This window comes from Centropristis striata, chromosome 18, assembly GCF_030273125.1.
Source record: "Centropristis striata isolate RG_2023a ecotype Rhode Island chromosome 18, C.striata_1.0, whole genome shotgun sequence".
Classification (NCBI taxonomy): domain Eukaryota; kingdom Metazoa; phylum Chordata; class Actinopteri; order Perciformes; family Serranidae; genus Centropristis; species Centropristis striata.
In genome coordinates this window covers 2,358,660-2,378,926 of record NC_081534.1, presented here as the reverse complement: position 1 = coordinate 2,378,926, position 20,267 = coordinate 2,358,660, and the positions used below count along the sequence as shown (strand labels likewise).

The window sequence follows — 20,267 nt, the reverse complement described above, 5'->3', positions numbered from 1 at the left end:
TAGCAAGACTGTTTTAGGGCTCTGATATGCAGCCTGACTCCAGCTTGATGCTGGTTGAATGCAGAGGTAGAGGGCTGCCGTGACGCAGCTGAACAGCAGAACGCTCCTTTGCTGGTTTGTAGATGCTGAGTTCAGTCTGCCCTCCTTCAGAGGTACGGGTCTCCAACTTCTTTATCAGGTCGATAACGTTCCCCTTGTCCATCTCGTCGGCCTCGGCAGCCATGGCCTCCAGCTGCTCCGCCGTCTCGCTCATGTCGAACCTCTCGATCTCGGCGTTGACCCGGTGCAGCTCCTCCAGGGAGGAGTGTCTGTGGGAGGCTGAGGGGGCCAGAGGGCAGAAGCCCTGCAGGTGCACCTGCAGGCTGCAGTAGTGGAGATAGGCGCAGGGGCAGTAAGGGCAGCGGTGAGGCCGCTCTCCGGTGTGGAGGCGTTTGTGGAGCTTGAGGTGGACGAACTGGGTGAAGCGAGCCGGGCAGAGCTTGCACTGGTACGGCCTCTCACCTGAGTGGAGCCGCTGGTGGGTCTTCAGGTTACTGGTGCTGCTGAAGCGCTTATGGCACACCTGCAGCAAAACACAGCATATGAGAGAATATGGTTTTAAAATTATTGTTTTTGTTTTTCGTCACAGTTGCAGTTACTGGCCCTAGTTTTGATGCTGTAGCATAATAATAATAATAATAATGATAATGATAATGATAATGATAATAATAATAATAATAATAATAATAATAATAATTTTATAACAATAACAATGATAATACTAATACTATTAAAGATAATAATAATATAATGATAATGATAATGATAATAATAATAATATTAATAATAATAATAATAATAATAATACTATTATTATAATAATAATGATAATACTAATACTATTAAAGATAATAATAATATAATGATAATGATAATAATACTATTATTAATAAAAATACTAATACTAATACTATTAAAAAAATAATAATAATACTATTATTAATAACAATAATAATACTAATACTATTAAAAATAATAATGATAATAATGATAATAATAACAATAACTTTTAGCACCTTTCCTACAAAAAGTGCTTTATAATAATGGAATTAAATTACATTAAAAGACATAGAAAGAACACAAAAACAGATATAGAAAGCCATAATTAATGTAAAATAAGAAATAAACACTTTGAACATGAAAATAGAATACACTGAATGAATAACATAGGATGGAAAATAAAATGATTGTAATAATGATAATAATAATAATAATAATAATAATAATAATAATAATAATAATAAAGTTAGAATATTTAAATCAGTGCCTAATGAAAAGTGATAAATTGACCTTTCACTCTTCGGTTTTTGTATAGAACAAACAAGATATAATGTGACCTTTTGAGGTGCAGATAGGCTCTCATTGTCTCTCATTGTATTTGTTTGTGACATAATGCACAAAAATCATCAAAGCCAACTACATATTTACAGTACCATACAGACGTGAAAGTGAGACAAATCTTTTTCAAAATGTCAAACTATTTCTTTAATTTAAGACATACTCATACCTTGCATTCATGAGGCTTCTCTCCAGTGTGAACCAGGTAGTGTTTCTGCAGGTGGGCCAGCTGAGTGAAGTTCTTATTACAGGTCTGACACCTGAAGGGACGCTCCCCGCTGTGCACTCGCAGATGGACCTGAGGACAGCGTGTCAGGGATGAGCATTTACATGTATTTATTTTGTCAAAATCAAGAAAAAACCTTTTAACCTCTTAAAATGCACAACACTTAATGCCCCAAAGAAACCGAAAAGATTTTGTTTTTTTTCAAATGAAGCTTCATGCATTTCCCTTTGGGGGACCTTTTTTAGAAAAAAGGTCCTATGTTCCCAGTTTTTTGGCTTTTTAGATGGGGTTAGGGTTAGGGTTAGGCCTATGTGCCATGGAATTTGGCAGTAATGGTGGAAAAAGTAACAAACCGGGGAACATAGGACCCTTTTTGGGAAAAGCGGGGAGAAAACATTGGACCTTTTTTCTAAAAAAGGGTCCTATGTTCCCCTCTTTGTATGAGACTGGGGAACATAGGACCCTTTTTTAGAAAAAAGGTCCAATGTTCCCATTTTTTGGCTTTTTAGATGGGGTTAGGGTTAGGGTTAGGCCTATTTGCCATGGAATTTGGCAGTAATGGTGGAAAAAGTAACAAACCAGGGAACATAAGACCTTTTTTGGGAAAAGTGGGGAGAAAAGGTCCTATGTTCCCCAGTCTCATACAACGAGGACCTGGGGAACATAGACACGCTTCCGCATTTTGGCCTCAGTGGTCGTTTTTTAGTGGTCTAACCACTGTAGTTAGGCAATTGTTTCTACCCTTCTTTAGAAATATGGTGAAGAGGAACTAACCTTGAGGTTGGACAGCTGGCCGAAGACCTTCCCGCAGACGTTGCAATCATACCGGATCTTTCCATTCTGCCTGGTGAGGGGGTAAGACAGGGTCTTGTACCCAATCACCTGTCCGCCTTGTTTGGTCTTCCTGAGGTCCATTGCATCCTCAGTGTTGCTCTGAGTGGCAGATGTAGGTTTGGAAGGGGGGCAGTCTGTAAAGGCGCCCATTCCCACTGGTGGCGAGCATCCTCCGGGCGAGAGGGGCAGTGCTCTGCGGAGCGAGGTGACCATAGATGAGGCGCTGGATGCTGCAGGTATAGTGAGGTCTGCGTGAACGTTTCTGGGAGGAGAGTGTTTGAAATCATCTGAGGGGATCCTGAGGTAGTTTGTCCTTTGGATTATGAGGTTTTTGTTGTCTCTGTGCTCACTGGTTGGAGAAAGAATGAGGTCTTGTTTGTTGTTGTTGGATCGTGCAAGTGTCAAGTCTTTGTGTCCGTTGGCCAGAGGGTGGAGATAGCGTGCATAGCCGTCAAAAGGCAGCGAATGATAGTGAGGTTTCAGTCGATCTCTGTAGAGCGGGTACGCGTGAGGTAGAATGCTGTTAAGGCCGAGTGAGTAGTGAGGCAGTAGGTAGGGTGAGTGCCTCAGAGCAGGATGGACTCGATCCGGCACACTGGGTTCCTGGAAAGGTTTGGCTATGACAGGAGCCTGACTGTGCTGAAGGCTGAAGTGCAAACTGGAGGGAACGGGATTACTTAGAGCTGGTCTTTTGGCAGCTGGAGGGCTACAGGAGGGCAGAGGTGCATATCTATGGCCGTGGATGGATTCTGAGTGGGGCTGGAGTGGGTAGACGACACGGGGACACAGGGGGAAAACTGCTGGGTGGTTAGTCTGAGACAAGGGACTATCCAGACGTCTGGGACAGGCAGTCAGGGATTTGGAAGGCTCATCTCGGAGGATTTCAGAGACGCTGTGTCCTCGTTTCACTGTCATCTTCTCCTGAGCTTGACTCTGATCTGTGGGACAAATAAATGGAGACATTTCATCAGAAAAGCCTCCTCACTGTCCATTTTTAAAATTCATCTTAAAACCTATTTTTATTCCTTGGCTTTTAACCACGCATGAGACTCTGCTCTTGTTTTTAGTGTTTTATGGTTTGCTTTAATTTATTGTTTTTTAAATTGTTTTTTAAAAAGCAATGAATCTATTTATTTTAGTGTTTATTCCTGTTTTATTTATTTTATTGCCTCTTGTTCTGTTTGTTTATGTACAGCACTTTGTTGCGGCTGTGGTTGTTTTAAAGTGCTTTACAAATAAAGTTGAGTTGAGTTGAGAAAAAATGTTATTAGATGTCCACTAACAGTATCATCATTCAGTTGAGCATACCCATGATATTAATGTGATAATGCACCCCTGCTCAGCTACACAGAAAAATCTGTAGAGTTGTTTTTTCAGTGTTAATAATTTTCAGTTAATGGGTGTTGATTTTGGAGTTGTTTTAACACTTTAACACAAGCGAGTTACATGTTAACACCTGAGTTAGAATCACTTCAGTTGGAGTTGATTTTCAGATTTTGTGACTTGTATGTTTGGCTAAAGACATAATGCACTTTTAATGTGTCGTAAAACAAAACAATGAATGCTAATTATCACATTAGTGAAAGGAAATAACATGATTTTAGGGTTAAAAAATACACTTTAATGTGTCAAAGTAACACAATGTATGTTAAATATTAACACTCACAGTGAAAGGGAATAACAGGATTTTACCGTTGAAAATACACTTTAATGTGTTATAAAATAACACGATGTATGTTAAAAATTAACACTAATAAACACACGATTTGGAGTTAAAAGTGCACTTATGTGGTGTCATAAAACAACACCAAGGGTGTCAAATATTAAACACTATTAAAGAGTTAAAATATTTACACTTTTCAAAGCGTAATTTTAACTCAGAGTCCGTGAGAACTATATAAACTCAGAAAAAGTGTTAAATTTAACACACAAAACCCGATTTTGCTGTGTATAAATACCATTGAAAAGGCAAACCCATCTCTAGCATGGTTTGCCGTAAAATAGTCAGTTGCAATCTACAAAAAATATATGTGGTTATGTTACATAAACCACAAAAATAAAGATACTTACATTTAATGAATAATATCTTATTTTCTTTAATCATATGCAGATATGGGCGCAGTAATGTGCTGCCCACTGCTCCTTGCAAGGTGCGTTCACTTGTGTGTAAAAAAGGATGGGTTAAATGCAGAGTTTAAATTTCCCCATTGTGGGATTAATAAAGTAATTAATCTTAATCTTAAATCTTATGCAGTGATGATTTCTAGGTAATATGTATCTTAATATCCACTGTTAAGTCTCTATTCGATCGTGTTGCAACACAATATGATATACAGTAGTTAGTTTGGGTGCAAAAATCTGTCAAGACTGACAAGCTTCATATCTGGTAGCGTGCACTGGGCTCCATTGTGACTACCTTACACCACTGCTGTGTGTGTTTTAACAAGGTGTGTGTGCCTTTCTGTGCACCGTCTCCCAGACTAGTCCCAGCACTCTATGAAAGTGGACACCACATGTGAAACAATAGGCGTCTGATCGGGACACAGATAGCATGGAGTTAGTGGGTACACTGTTTTTGCATTAGAGTGCTGATCAGTATTTTCCATCACAAGCAGGACACACAAATTAACAAACTACTGCTTTTATTTTAAAGTAGGGCCGGGACTTTAACACATTAATTAAGATTAATTAATTACACAAAAATGAATGCGTTAAAAAAATTGACGCATTTTAATCGCACTTATTTTTGCACCGCGGAACGTTTCTCACTGGATGAGTTTCAAGAGGACCGATTATACTGGAGCACCAACTAGCGTTGATGAGTTGAGACAACAACAAACAACAGTGAACATGAAGGAAGAAGCTGATGAGACCTTTGGTTGGCCCCGTGGATGATGGGACATTTAGTTACTAAAAACCAACGGATGGAAGCGTCCATAAGAGCATGGTTGTGTTGCTAGGCAACAAGGAATTCACATATCACCATAGCAGCACATCCAGCCTCAAGTATCACCTCAATGCTAAACATGTAGCAGCTAGCGGCTAGTGTGGTAGCTAGCGTGGATTGTGTTTTACTTCAAAAACCAAAGTATTCTAGTTTACAGAAAGTCTACCTACCTATAGGCTACCTGGATTTATGAAATGTGCTATATTTCTAACTATGCTATTGCTACACTTAATGGCAAAAATTGCACTGGTCTGTTGGACTTGAACAAAAATAAACAATATTTTTGTTGCTTAAGCTTATGTATTCAGTCATTATTCAATGGTATACTAAAAATCCATGTGGAAAAAAAATACTTCTCACTGTTCTCAGGTCAAATATTCATATGCGATTAATTTCGATTAATTAATTACAAAGCCTCCAATTTATTAGATTAATTTTTCTAATCGAGTCCCGGCCCTATTTTAAAGTGACTGATGCGTCACAATTTCACCCGGACATAAATAAACCTTAAAGATGCTTCATGGAATGGAAAATATAAGTCAATAAGTCAACGGCCTATGAATAATATTTATTTTCCACAAAAGTGGACACATAGGTCGACTTTATATAAATCTGTATCTAAATCTGTAATCTATCTGAGCAAGTCTTTCCACTTTATAGCCAGGAAGTCACAAGGAGAGATGCTTAACTGACTTGCTCCAGCAGAGACAAAGGACAAGAGTTGACAAAGAGAGGAAGATGAAATACAGAAGTATGCATGCACCTTTAACCCACTCCTGGACACTAACATCAGCCCACGCAAAACACAGTGCAAGCCTTATCTACTGTGTGCTCCCCGGTGTTACCCTCCCCCCTACTCCTGAGAGGCCAGCTCTCAGCAAACAAACAGCCGACACTCAGTGAGATATCAATCTGTCAGCGGGTCGTCTTGTCAGGAAGTTCAAGTAGTCACTGGAGCGGTTCCTACCTCTCTTCCTCCTTAAGAGCCAAATAAATAAGAGGAGTCGTGCCAGAATGCTGTCAGCACCTCAGGCAGCGTCTTGTGTGTGAGCGTGCGTGTAAATGAGTATTTTGGTGTGTGTGCGTGCGCCTTCTCTGCTCGCATGTGCACTCTTTGTGATTGTGAATGAAAGCCCAATGCTTTGTCTGTCAAAGAGCTGCCAGCTGTGTTTCTATGTGGAGTTAAAAAAGGGAAACTGAAACATTGCCTAAAGTCCCGAAATTGATCTCATCTTACACAGGTACTGTGGCTGTACCTGGAGACAGAGCCTCTATGGTTTCAGGGCTTTACTCTGCTCCTTTGTGTCCTGCTTTAACAAAAGGGCTGTGGGTGTGACTGAGTAACTTCTTAAACACGCACACAAAGAGTGTGTCACTCGGCCGGCGCTTTGATTGGGAGCCTTACTCCACAATAACAGATGTGTCCTAAAGCGTGGGCACAGGAATGGTTCCTGTTAACTTAACTAGTCAACTCCAGTTCTCAGTCTTTGCACCTTCCTAAGGCCCTCATAAGGAAAAACGCTTTCAAGCAGCATGGGGCGGCTTTTTGTAAATGTCTAAAAAGCATCCAACATACAGTACAGGCCAAAAGTTTGGACACACACCTTCTCATTCAATGCGTTTTTCTTTATTTTCATGACTATTTACATTGTAGATTCTCACTGAAGGCATCAAAACTATGAATGAACACATGTGGAATTATGTACTTGACAAAAAAAATGTGAAATAACTGAAAACATGTCTTGTATTTTAGATTCCTCAAAGTAGCCACCCTTTGCTTACTAGAATATAAGACATGTTTTCAGTTATTTCACACTTTTTTGTTAAGTACATAATTCCACATGTGTTCATTAATAGTTTTGATGAATTTACAATGTCAATAGTCATGAAAATAAAGGAAACACATTGAATGAGAAGGTGTGTCCAAACTTTTGGCCTGTACTGTACATTATGTTTTTTCCACTGATACATAAAGACGGACAATGCATCTCAACCTCCTCCAATATATAAAAATGAAGCAAAAATATCCTGATGTGGGTGCTGCCATCTATCGATAATGATGTCATTTGGAGCCAGAGACTAATCATGACGTTACTCCCCATTTCATGGTGTCAATAACTCAGAAAAACCAAAGTTATCAGAAAAATTAACAGTTTTACTTACATCAGCAACATAAAAACTGCCTAAAATGCCAACTTCCCATCTGCTAACATGGAGGGGGCGGGGCTTATGAGCTATACTGCAGCCATCCACCAGGGGGTGATCAAAATGTTTAAGCTTCACTTTTGGGTACACTGCAAAAAAGATGTGTCTAAAAACAAGATAAAAACACAAAATCTGAGGGAAATGATCTTGCTGCATGGACAGATAGTTTCACTTGACAAGATTTCTTGAATTAAGATAGTTAAATCTAGAAATAAGCATTTTTGAACACTAAAAATAAGAAATTAACTCTTGAAACAAGATGAATGATCTCACACTTCTAGTTTGTTTTATCTTGGTGAGAAGTCAAATCAACCCATTTCAAAGTTAAAAATTTAAAAAAAAAAAATGTTAAAAGTATATTTTCATAAAAATGTAAAAAAAATAAATAAATAAAATCCCCCCCAAAAACTATTTTTTTTTAATATGTAGGTCTTTTCAATGTACATTAAAAAAAAGTTTTAACATGCAAAATGAGTAAATGATCCTCATTGAACCTGATCTGTGAGAGGTAAAGAACACCATTGCACTATATATTGATTGAAATGGTTAGCAATGGGGTTATTAATGAAATATAAACAATATATATTGGGATTTTTTAGTTTCTGACACTTTTGGATAATATAACATTATTTCTGTTCCTGAGAAACGAACATAACAGGAGGGTTAAAATAAAATAAAATAAAAAGCCTCATTTAAAAAAACACTTAACATCAGTTTAAGTGTACACTATATTTGGTATATTTTACCATTTTGAACACTAAAAATAAGAAATTAACTCTTGAAACAAGATAAATGATCTCACACTTCTCAATCTAAGTTTGTTTGATCTTGGTGAGAACCAAATAATTTGCAGCTGTAATGTCGTCCATTTCTATATACAGTCTACAGTTTTTGATCTAATCTTCAGTAAGATGAATTAGGACGATGAGCAAGCTGTGCTTTTATTAAATTGTGGGCTTCACTATAAAAAGGCAGCACAGTGAAATCTTGCAACCTGCAACAAGTGCTCTCTCTGTCTGATTGGGGTCTAAATGTATGCTGCTACCAAGGTTATAATAGTTTTGGATTTTTCATTAGTTTTAGTTTTAATTTCGTTGTGAATTTTTGTTTTCAAATTCAGTTAGTTTTAGTTAGTTTTTAGAGTGAGTTTTCTAGTTTTAGTTTAGTTTTTATTTTTTTTAAATGCTTAGTTTTAGTTTAGTTTTTATTAGTTTTAGTGTTAGTTTTAGTTTTTTTGTAATGGGCTATGTGTTGGGTGCATGATTCCAATAGTTCATAATTAATTTTGCCTTTATTTCCTTTGGTTTATCATCTCAGCCCCAATAAAGTTATTAACTGTTTTGAATTTTGGTTGGAGTGTAGACATCCCAGTCTCAGTAAACATATTCACCATGTGTTGCATGTTCAAATAGAAACACTGAATTATGAATGAAAAAAGTTGACAACAACGAAAACTAAGGACATTTCCACAATAATTTTAGTTAGTTTTAGTTAGTTTTGTAACCACGCAATACAGTTTCAGTTAGTTATCGTTTTTTTAAAAACTCTAGTTTTTATTTTTATTTCAGTTAACGAAAATCTTTTTTCAATTCTAGTTTTCGTTATTTCGTTAGTTTTCGTTAACTATAATAACCTTGGCTGCTACCACTACACACACACACACTTACCAATACTGTTAATAGCCAGTCGACCTAGTGGAGGGTAGTTGCAGCGCTGGGCGAATTCTGAGCAGTACCACACCAGGAGCTCCTGGCCCGGCTGAAGTGGTTTGATGGTGTAGAAGAAGATCTCCAACCCACTCTGGCAGGCCACCAGGTTCTGCCCCTCCACTGTGCAGGCTGGGTTGACGTAGCGCATCCAGTTGCTGCGCTCCTCCTTCAAACCATCCAGGATGTGGTGTAAACGGCCGTCCGAGAAGACCTACAGGGCGAGATAAAAAAAAGCCGAGATAAGTGAGTTGATGATGACATGCTGTGAACTTGAAACCATGATGTCACATATTTCCCGATGCCTTTATGGTAAATACGGTATGTTCTTTCAGCTGAGATGGGTGCTGACTATGTTTGCAAGTCATCTGAGGTTATGAAAGCAACAATGAATAAGAACTTTACCGTATGACTGGATTGTAGTATCGAGTCTACTATCTCGCCCACTAAGACTCTCACCTAACGCCTTTGTGGTGAAGTATTGCTGACTTTTGAAAAAGCAATTTAAAATCCAGAGTTATTTCTTTTTTCTCTTCACGCCTATGAATCTGTTCTTTATGCTATCTGCTTACTGAGGCTGTGGTATCACATGAGTGATGCTAACACGTCGTCTGTGTTATGGCTGTCGCAAGTTTTTGGCAGGGATTGCATGATTTCAAGGTTGCTGACTCTCTTAAGTGTGAATTACACAGGCTCTTGTGTGTAATGGAAGATGTCCTGATGCTGCTGATTTGAACATAACAGTTCTCAGGCTCAAAGCCACTTCCTTGCTTAGTCAGTGTGAGAGTTTGAGTCTGGAGAAGCGCGGACATGTGTATGGTGTGTTTACTGGCAGCGTTACCGCTGCCGAGAGAAGCGGAGAGTGAGGAGAACCCCTGCGTCACTGAAACCAAACAGCTGTGTGTGTGTGTGTGTGTGTGTGTGTGACCTCAGGCAGCCATGCAGACAACTGGCAAGCATACATTCACAGTGCACGCACATTTGAACCCATCTGATCCAGCAGCATTTAAAGGTACCCGAGCATCGGCACACCGAGTCATACTCTCACAGGAAGTCAAGGTTGACCACAACTGCTAGCTCGTGCCACGCCACAGCCACAGCAGCGCCTCCAGATGGAGATACAGGATGTGAAGTTTTTGAACCAAACAAATTTCACACGCAAGCACTAAAATCCAGAGACACATGCAGCATAATATGCACTCACCCTCCAGAAGTACTTCCTATCAGCGTCTTTCAGCAGCGTTTCATTGGTGTAGCTTTCACCCACCAGAGGGCCGAAACGTGTTCCCTTAGGAATCAGCTCCTTACTGGTCACTCCAAGCACCTGTTCAACAAGAAGGACATGAAATCATCAAACAACAGAGTGGCTCACAAATTGGAGGCCTGAGCAAGCAGCCGGATGCACTCAGAGCTTAAAAACATAATTAGAGGGATAAGATTCCTAGGAAGACATTCCTTCTTATCTGACTCTCTACGCCGTGCTGGGTTCTTGTTGATTAAGGATCGGGTCAATTCTCTGGAAAATTACCATCTCCACAAAAAGGAAATGAGCAACCCAAGCAATTAGTTGTTATTCTTAAACATAAGCTGTCGTGACAAATCTCCCCCAGAGAAAATGAGCAATTTTGCTCAGCTGTGACAGAATGTATCCCTGACTTCACATGCTAAATATTTCATAAGTTATCTTTAGTTTCTCTACCATATTAAAATTTCACCACTGCTCTTGTTCTGCTACCTCCAGGTGTGAAACTCACCCCTCTGTCTCAAGCCTCCAGGGTGTGGAAGGGAGGATAAGGTGTCACGGGCACACCCCGACCAGTCAACTCCGCGTTCAGATAGCCTACAGCTATGGTAATGTAGTCTCTCTTTCATCTTGGAGCAATACTGCCATGGTGTATGTCACTGGATCAACCGCTACATGCTCAGCCATAGAGTCTAGTCTCCAGTCTATCCAGCTACTTTGTCAGCGGGGTACTTTTGAGGTGCCCTTGTGTCACAGATTACTGTAATATACACTTGTCTTTGGTGCGACCACCGTTATTATAATTAACGAAAAACTAGAATTGAAAAAACATTTTCGTTAACTGAAACTGTATTGTGTGGTTACAAAACTAACTAAAACTAACGGAAATTATAGTGGAAATGTCCTTAGTTTTCGTTTTTGTCAACTTTTTTTCATTCATAATCCAGTGTTTCTATTAGAACATGCAACACATGGTGAATATGTTTACTGAGACTGGGATGTTTACACTAGAACCAAAATTCAAAACACCCAGAACTGTAAGAGTTAATAACCTTATTGGGGCTGAGATGGATAAACCAAAGGAAATAAAGGCAAAATTTATTATGAACGCTGTCAATCTGGGCACCCAACACATAGCCCATTAGAAAAAAACTAAAACTAACACTAAAACTAATAAAAACTAAACTAAAACTAAGCATTTTCAAAAAGCAAAAACTAAACTAAAACTAGCAAACTCACTCTAAAAACTAACTAAAACTAACTGAATTTGAAGACAAAAATTCACAACAAAATTAAAAATCCAAACTATTATAACCTTGGTGTCAACCAGACTCCAGACAGACCTTATTAGAAGGTCAAAGTGGTGCTACAGGTATTTTGCAGCAGACACCAAGGCTACTACCTCTGATCTCGCCCGACAACCCTCTTTCATCTACAGGGGCTCAACCCTAATCTTGCCAAAGGAAACATAATGTTTCCTTTACATTGACAGCCCACTGGGGTAATCTTTTATTATGTATTTGCCACATTAGCTGTAATTTCCTAGTCCATCCAGTTAAACTATCCACTTTAAATCACTGGTACTGCTACATACTTGAAGGCATGATTCAGAGTTTTTGAAGTGGTACTTGTCCATAATTAGTTAATTACTTACAGTAGATGACGTATGTCTGTAGGGCTACACTTTACTTCTGTGGACACCTTTAAAAAAGGGCTTAAACTTTTTTGTTCAGGGAGATATTTTTAGGTTGTCCCTAGATGTTTTTATTTTTATTTCTCTGCATAATGTACTTTATTACCCGTGTCTTTTTTATCTACTGCTGATTTTAATGAGTTTTCTCTTTCTTGTTTCTGGTTTCTGTAGCACTTTGAGATTTCTGTATGAAAAGTGCTTTACAAATTAAATTTATTATTATTATTATTATTATTATTATTATTACTTTAAAGAAGCAGGCAGGAGTACCGAAACAGAAGCCAAGCTAAATTTTATTTTAACCCTTCTGTTATGTTGCTGGTCAAATTGACCCATTTCAAAGTTAAAAATCTAAAAAAAACATGTTAAAAGTATCATAAAAATGTAAAAAATAAAAATAAAAAAATCCCCAAAAAACTTGTAGATGTAGATCTTTTCAATGTACATTAAAAAAAAGTTTTAACATGCAAAATGAGTAAATTATCCTCATTGAACCTGATCTGTGAGAGGTAAAGAACACCATTGCACTAAATATTGATTGAAATGGTTAGTAATGGGGTTATTAATGAAATATAAACAATGTTTATTGGGATTTTTTAGTTTCTGACACTTTTGGATAATTTAACATTCCCTGGTTCAAATTGACACACAAACATTATTTCTGTTCCTGAGAAACGAACATAACAGGAGGGTTAAAATAAAATAAAATAAAATAAAAAGCCTCATGTAAAAAACACTTAACATCAGTTTAAGTGTACACTATATTTGGTATATTTTACCACATTTTTGCTCCTTTAAATTTTCACTGTGTGTCTGAAGTTGTTTGTCAAAGCCACCAGAGTCCATTGACAAAAACGGTCATTTTACCTCCAAAGCACAGGAGTTGCAGGTCTACCTCTGCCTCTATTGATAAGTTTTTTTGTGATGTGTGATTTTGGTGTTTTAAAGTGTTATCATTGGATTACCAATATCTCACAACAACAGAAACAAAGTAACTCAACGAGGCAGCAGCAGACCAGAAACTCCCAGTAGTAAAATCACTGTTTTTGTCAATGAACTCTGGTGGCTTTGACGAGAACATAAAACGGCTTCAGTTGCCCTCGAGTAAACTTAAAAAGGGCTGTTTGTTGGCAAGGTTAGGCATTAAAATATTCCAATGTACACTGCACACTGAAATAGATATTGATTTTTTATTCTATTTTGTTTTGTTTAGATTTTTTAGGTGGGCTTTTTTTTTTCTGTGTCTTTTTTGGTCATTTTGTGTCTTTCTTTGGTTATTTTATGTATTTTTTTTGGTCATTTTGTGTCTTTTTTTGGTCATTTTGTGTCTTTTTTTTAGACATTTTGTGCCTTTTTTTGTCATTTTATGTCTTTTTTGGTTATTTTGTGTCTTTTTTTAGACATTTTGTGTCTTTTTCTGGTCATTTCGTGTCTTTTTTAATTATTTTGTGTCTTTTTGGTAATTTTGTGTCTTTTTTTAGACATTTTGTGACTTTTTTTGGTCATCTGGTTTCTTTTTTGTGCTTCATTATTTGTCATGTGTTGTATCAACTAAGTTTGTATGACATGAACTGTGAGATTCTGTTCAGTGAGCGGGGGTCGCGGGCAACATTCATGTTAAATTGGGGGTTGCGACTCAAAAAAGTTGAGAACTACTGATCTACTATACCAGGGGTCGGCAACCTTTAGTAAACTAAAGAGCCATTGTTGACCAAAAAAAATAAAAGAAAAATATCGTAATGGAGCCGCAAACCTTATTTTGATCCTTATAATGAAGATGCAACAGCCTCCTAAGTCTAAAATACCCTACCAACAATACTAATAGGTCATAATGAGCATTTATTAGTATGATTTTGTCAGAATGAATCCAGGAGCCAAGTGCAAATGAGACCCGAAGAAATATCTCAGGAGATTTGGAATCGAAGGGAAACTCAAAACTAGGCTTGATGTTGGCAAAATATAGAGATTAAGAGACTTTCTTAAGCTATGGTGAACTTTTTAGTTGACTAAAATGTAAAAGTAACATAAAATGTAATGCTGTATATAAGCAACACATTTTTTTTTTTATAATTTAAGACTATAAATTGCTTTCGGGCTACACCAACAATCAATGAAAATCAAAATGTAAAGAAATAGAAAATACATTTTATTTGGTATAATTTTTTGGGTGGCAGCCACAGGGAGCCACTGCAAACAGCCTGAAGAGCCACATGTGGCCCTGGAGCCACAGGTTGCCCACCCCTGTACTATACACTGACTATGGAGGACTCAGACTGTTAGAAGGGCAGGGGCGAAAAAATAAAAAGGGCACATATGCAATTTAACATGCATGTTGTCCGCGACCCCCGCTCACTGAACACAATCTCACACGCACAGTTCAGATCACCCAAAAAAAGGAAACAAAATGACCAAAAAAGACAGAAGATGACCAAAAAAGGATATAAAATGACGCAGAAAAGAAACAAAATGACCAAAAAAAAGACAACATGACAAAAAAAAGACACAAAATGACAAAAGAAGACACAAAATGACCAAAAAAGACACAAATTGACCACAAAATAATCAAAAAAGACACAAAATGACCAAAAAAAGACACAAAATGATAAAAAAAGACACAAATTTACCACAAAATGACCAAAAAAGACACAAATTGACCACAAAATGATCAAAAAAGACACAAAAGGACCAAAAAAAAGACACAAAATGACCAAAAAAAGACACAAAATTACCAACCCCCCCCCACCCCCGAAATGACAAAAAAAGACATGAAATGACCAAAAAGACTAAAACACATTAACACATGAACACTTTAACACAGTGGACACAGAGCTGACTTCCAAAATTATTTGGCAACCCCCAGAAATCATCTCGCGACCCCAATTGGGGTCCCGACCCCAAGGTTGAGAATAGCTGCCCTAGAGGGCAATCAATAAGTTTTTTCATGTGTAAAGGGCAGCCAATAAGGCACTTTCTCTCATTTTTACCACTCTAGAGGCACTTTAGCGCGCTTTTTCAACCATGGAGGCATGAGGGGGCCACTGGCTATGGACCTCTTACTTATGGCGTTATCTATACCAGTAGTTCTCAACCTTTTTGAGTCGCGACCCCCAATTTAACATGCATGTTGTCCGTGACCCCCGCTCACTGAACACGTTTTAACATGCAAAATGAGTAAATTATCCTCATTGAACCTGATCTGTGAGAGGTAAAGAACACCATTGCACTAAATATTGATTGAAATGGTTAGTAATGGGGTTATTAATGAAATATAAACAATGTTTATTGGGATTTTTTAGTTTCTGACACTTTTGGATAATTTAACATTCCCTGGTTCAAATTGACACACAAACATTATTTCTGTTCCTGAGAAACGAACATAACAGGAGGGTTAAAATAAAATAAAATAAAATAAAAAGCCTCATGTAAAAAACACTTAACATCAGTTTAAGTGTACACTATATTTGGTATATTTTACCACATTTTTGCTCCTTTAAATTTTCACTGTGTGTCTGAAGTTGTTTGTCAAAGCCACCAGAGTCCATTGACAAAAACGGTCATTTTACCTCCAAAGCACAGGAGTTGCAGGTCTACCTCTGCCTCTATTGATAAGTTTTTTTGTGATGTGTGATTTTGGTGTTTTAAAGTGTTATCATTGGATTACCAATATCTCACAACAACAGAAACAAAGTAACTCAACGAGGCAGCAGCAGACCAGAAACTCCCAGTAGTAAAATCACTGTTTTTGTCAATGAACTCTGGTGGCTTTGACGAGAACATAAAACGGCTTCAGTTGCCCTCGAGTAAACTTAAAAAGGGCTGTTTGTTGGCAAGGTTAGGCATTAAAATATTCCAATGTACACTGCACACTGAAATAGATATTGATTTTTTATTCTATTTTGTTTTGTTTAGATTTTTTAGGTGGGCTTTTTTTTTTCTGTGTCTTTTTTGGTCATTTTGTGTCTTTCTTTGGTTATTTTATGTATTTTTTTTGGTCATTTTGTGTCTTTTTTTGGTCATTTTGTGTCTTTTTTTTAGACATTTTGTGCCTTTTTTTGTCATTTTATGTCTTTTTTGGTTATTTTGTGTCTTTTTTTAGACATTTTGTGTCTTTTTCTGGTCATTTCGTGTCTTTTTTAATTATTTTGTGTCTTTTTGGTAATTTTGTGTCTTTTTTTAGACATTTTGTGACTTTTTTTGGTCATCTGGTTTCTTTTTTGTGCTTCATTATTTGTCATGTGTTGTATCAACTAAGTTTGTATGACATGAACTGTGAGATTCTGTTCAGTGAGCGGGGGTCGCGGGCAACATTCATGTTAAATTGGGGGTTGCGACTCAAAAAAGTTGAGAACTACTGATCTACTATACCAGGGGTCGGCAACCTTTAGTAAACTAAAGAGCCATTGTTGACCAAAAAAAATAAAAGAAAAATATCGTAATGGAGCCGCAAACCTTATTTTGATCCTTATAATGAAGATGCAACAGCCTCCTAAGTCTAAAATACCCTACCAACAATACTAATAGGTCATAATGAGCATTTATTAGTATGATTTTGTCAGAATGAATCCAGGAGCCAAGTGCAAATGAGACCCGAAGAAATATCTCAGGAGATTTGGAATCGAAGGGAAACTCAAAACTAGGCTTGATGTTGGCAAAATATAGAGATTAAGAGACTTTCTTAAGCTATGGTGAACTTTTTAGTTGACTAAAATGTAAAAGTAACATAAAATGTAATGCTGTATATAAGCAACACATTTTTTTTTTTATAATTTAAGACTATAAATTGCTTTCGGGCTACACCAACAATCAATGAAAATCAAAATGTAAAGAAATAGAAAATACATTTTATTTGGTATAATTTTTTGGGTGGCAGCCACAGGGAGCCACTGCAAACAGCCTGAAGAGCCACATGTGGCCCTGGAGCCACAGGTTGCCCACCCCTGTACTATACACTGACTATGGAGGACTCAGACTGTTAGAAGGGCAGGGGCGAAAAAATAAAAAGGGCACATATGCAATTTAACATGCATGTTGTCCGCGACCCCCGCTCACTGAACACAATCTCACACGCACAGTTCAGATCACCCAAAAAAAGGAAACAAAATGACCAAAAAAGACAGAAGATGACCAAAAAAGGGTATAAAATGACGCAGAAAAGAAACAAAATGACCAAAAAAAAGACAACATGACAAAAAAAAGACACAAAATGACAAAAGAAGACACAAAATGACCAAAAAAGACACAAATTGACCACAAAATAATCAAAAAAGACACAAAATGACCAAAAAAAGACACAAAATGATAAAAAAAGACACAAATTTACCACAAAATGACCAAAAAAGACACAAATTGACCACAAAATGATCAAAAAAGACACAAAAGGACCAAAAAAAAGACACAAAATGACCAAAAAAAGACACAAAATTACCAACCCCCCCCCACCCCCGAAATGACAAAAAAAGACATGAAATGACCAAAAAGACTAAAACACATTAACACATGAACACTTTAACACAGTGGACACAGAGCTGACTTCCAAAATTATTTGGCAACCCCCAGAAATCATCTCGCGACCCCAATTGGGGTCCCGACCCCAAGGTTGAGAATAGCTGCCCTAGAGGGCAATCAATAAGTTTTTTCATGTGTAAAGGGCAGCCAATAAGGCACTTTCTCTCATTTTTACCACTCTAGAGGCACTTTAGCGCGCTTTTTCAACCATGGAGGCATGAGGGGGCCACTGGCTATGGACCTCTTACTTATGGCGTTATCTATACCAGTAGTTCTCAACCTTTTTGAGTCGCGACCCCCAATTTAACATGCATGTTGTCCGTGACCCCCGCTCACTGAACACAATCTCACACGCACAGTTCAGATCACAAAGGAAACAAAATGACCAAAAAAGACACAAATTGACCAAAAAAGACACAAAATTACCCAAAAAAGACACAAAATTACCAAAAAGAGACACAAATTGACCAAAAAAGACACAAAAGGACCAAAAAAAGACACAAAATGACTAAAAAAAGACACAGAATTACCAAAAAAAGGAAACAAAATGACCAAAAGAAGACACAAATTGACCACAAAATGATCAAAAAAAGACATAAAATGACCTAAAAAGACACAAAATGAACAAAAAAAGACATTAAGTAACCAAAAAGACTAAAACACATGAACTCTTTAACATAGAGCTGACTTCCAAAATGATTTGGCAACCCCCAGAAATCATCTCTCGACCCCAATTGGGGTCCCGACCCCAAGGTTGAGAATAGCTGATCTATACGGAGGTTTCCCGTGCTGCTGCTCTGTTTTATGGTGTAATTGTGTCTGAGGACAAAGGGTTGGGAATCTGTGGTAGCTACTAATCATAGAGACCTCAGGCTGTGTGCTGAGGGACTTGTCTTTCTTCCGTCTTTGCCCCAACACATACAGAGCAGAGAGGAAAGGCTGAAATTAGACAACAACATGTCAAGTACTTCCCGCCTGAGGATGGATGAGTGGATGGAAGGATGTTGAAATGACGCAAGGAGTCGGCTTTTACACAAAACATAAACAACTGCAGTACATGCTTACATACTGCTGAGATGTACTGCCGCTTTTTTTTTAAATCAGTTTTCCTGCTTTGATTTTTGTAAGAGCTCCTTGAGGCATGACGTTTTTCTATATATATATATATATCAAACATTAGCATGAGTAGCACTTACATACAACACATTTCACTTCCACTCTAATTCCTGTCTATATTCTATATATATTCCTGTCTATATTCTGAGGGTTTTTACGGATGAGTTTGCTCTTGTTTATCATTCATAGCCTTATTTATAGAACATTTTATTCCTAAAAACATTGCATATGTTTTTTTATGGTTTTTGACGGTATTTTCTGATGTACAGAGTTAAAAAAGAAACCATAATTCCCTGAATTTTGAATCTGGCTTCACTGTTCAGATTTCTGTTCTAATTTTAATTATTATTATTATAGAGAAGAGATGAGAAGTTTTGTTTTGAAGCTAAATTTTTAACTGAGCCATGTTGGTTTTGGGGACGCTGACTCTTCAGAATGAAACAGATCACTTTTTATTATTACAATTAAAATTACCACATATTAAACAAGATAAAACCCTTGTTTTTGCATATATAAATCAAAAATGTTTGTATTTGTAATACAAAAAATTAATTTAGGTAATCAGCTGGGGGAATTGCATTGCAATCTCTATTAATTCCTCTTACTTCACTTTTTTTGTCATTTTGTGTCTTTTTTTTGTCATTTTGTGTCTTTTTTGATCATTTTGTGGTCAATTTGTGTCTTTTTTGGTCATTTTGTTTCCTTTTTTGGTCATTTTGTGTCTTTTCTTAGTCATTTTGTGTCTTTTTTTTAGTCATTTTGTCTTTTTTTTTGGTCATTTTGTTTCTTTTCTGCGTACCTCTGCAGAGTTGTGGCAGCGTTTCAGTGCCAGGTTTCTGGGTAAAGATCTCTCCGCTCGTGTGTTGCCGTTGTTTTTTTCCGACTCTTCCTCCAGAAGGTGGTCCTTGACGATATAAGTACACTTCTCCTCGAAGTTTGCCTCGCTCCATGATGTCATGTCTGCTGTGTGCTGTGTCTCTGGCATCGCTGCTGCAGTGACCCCAGTGCTTTGCGGTGAACTTTCTGAGGTTAACATGGCTGAGGAGGAGGAGGCCTAGAGAAAAGATAGGAAACATTTACACCATTTCATATCTCAAAAAACACATTATTCTGGCTTGAAGACATTCTTTGTCAACTAAAATTCAGCTGTTTTTTTCTTTTTTTTCAACTAATCTATTAGTGGATTTAGTAGACGCGGAATTATGCAAAAAAATCTTGTGCATACCAAATATGTGCTCCTCAGTTTCTGTGAAAAAAAGTCTAAAAAATGAGAAATCAACTGAAGAATTCAACTAACTGATGAAAATAGTTAATAGTTGATAGTGGAAATTAATAGTTAATAGTGGAAATGGGAGTGACATCTAATTCCATATCTCAAAAAAACACATTATTCTGGCTTGAAGACATTCTTTGTC

At 37.4% G+C, this 20,267-nt stretch overlaps 1 protein-coding gene across 1 annotated transcript; it reads right to left on the bottom strand.

Annotated features, from left to right (window-relative positions):
• On the bottom strand, positions 1–19,861 carry prdm1c (PR domain containing 1c, with ZNF domain). Its single transcript, XM_059357140.1, is given in 7 exon segments — positions 1–212; positions 215–562; positions 1,547–1,675; positions 2,378–3,375; positions 9,257–9,509; positions 10,500–10,619; positions 19,652–19,861. Coding segments are annotated over 7 exon segments (2,100 nt in total). The 5' UTR covers positions 19,838–19,861; the 3' UTR covers positions 1–146.
• Between the last annotated feature and the right edge of the window lie 406 nt (positions 19,862–20,267).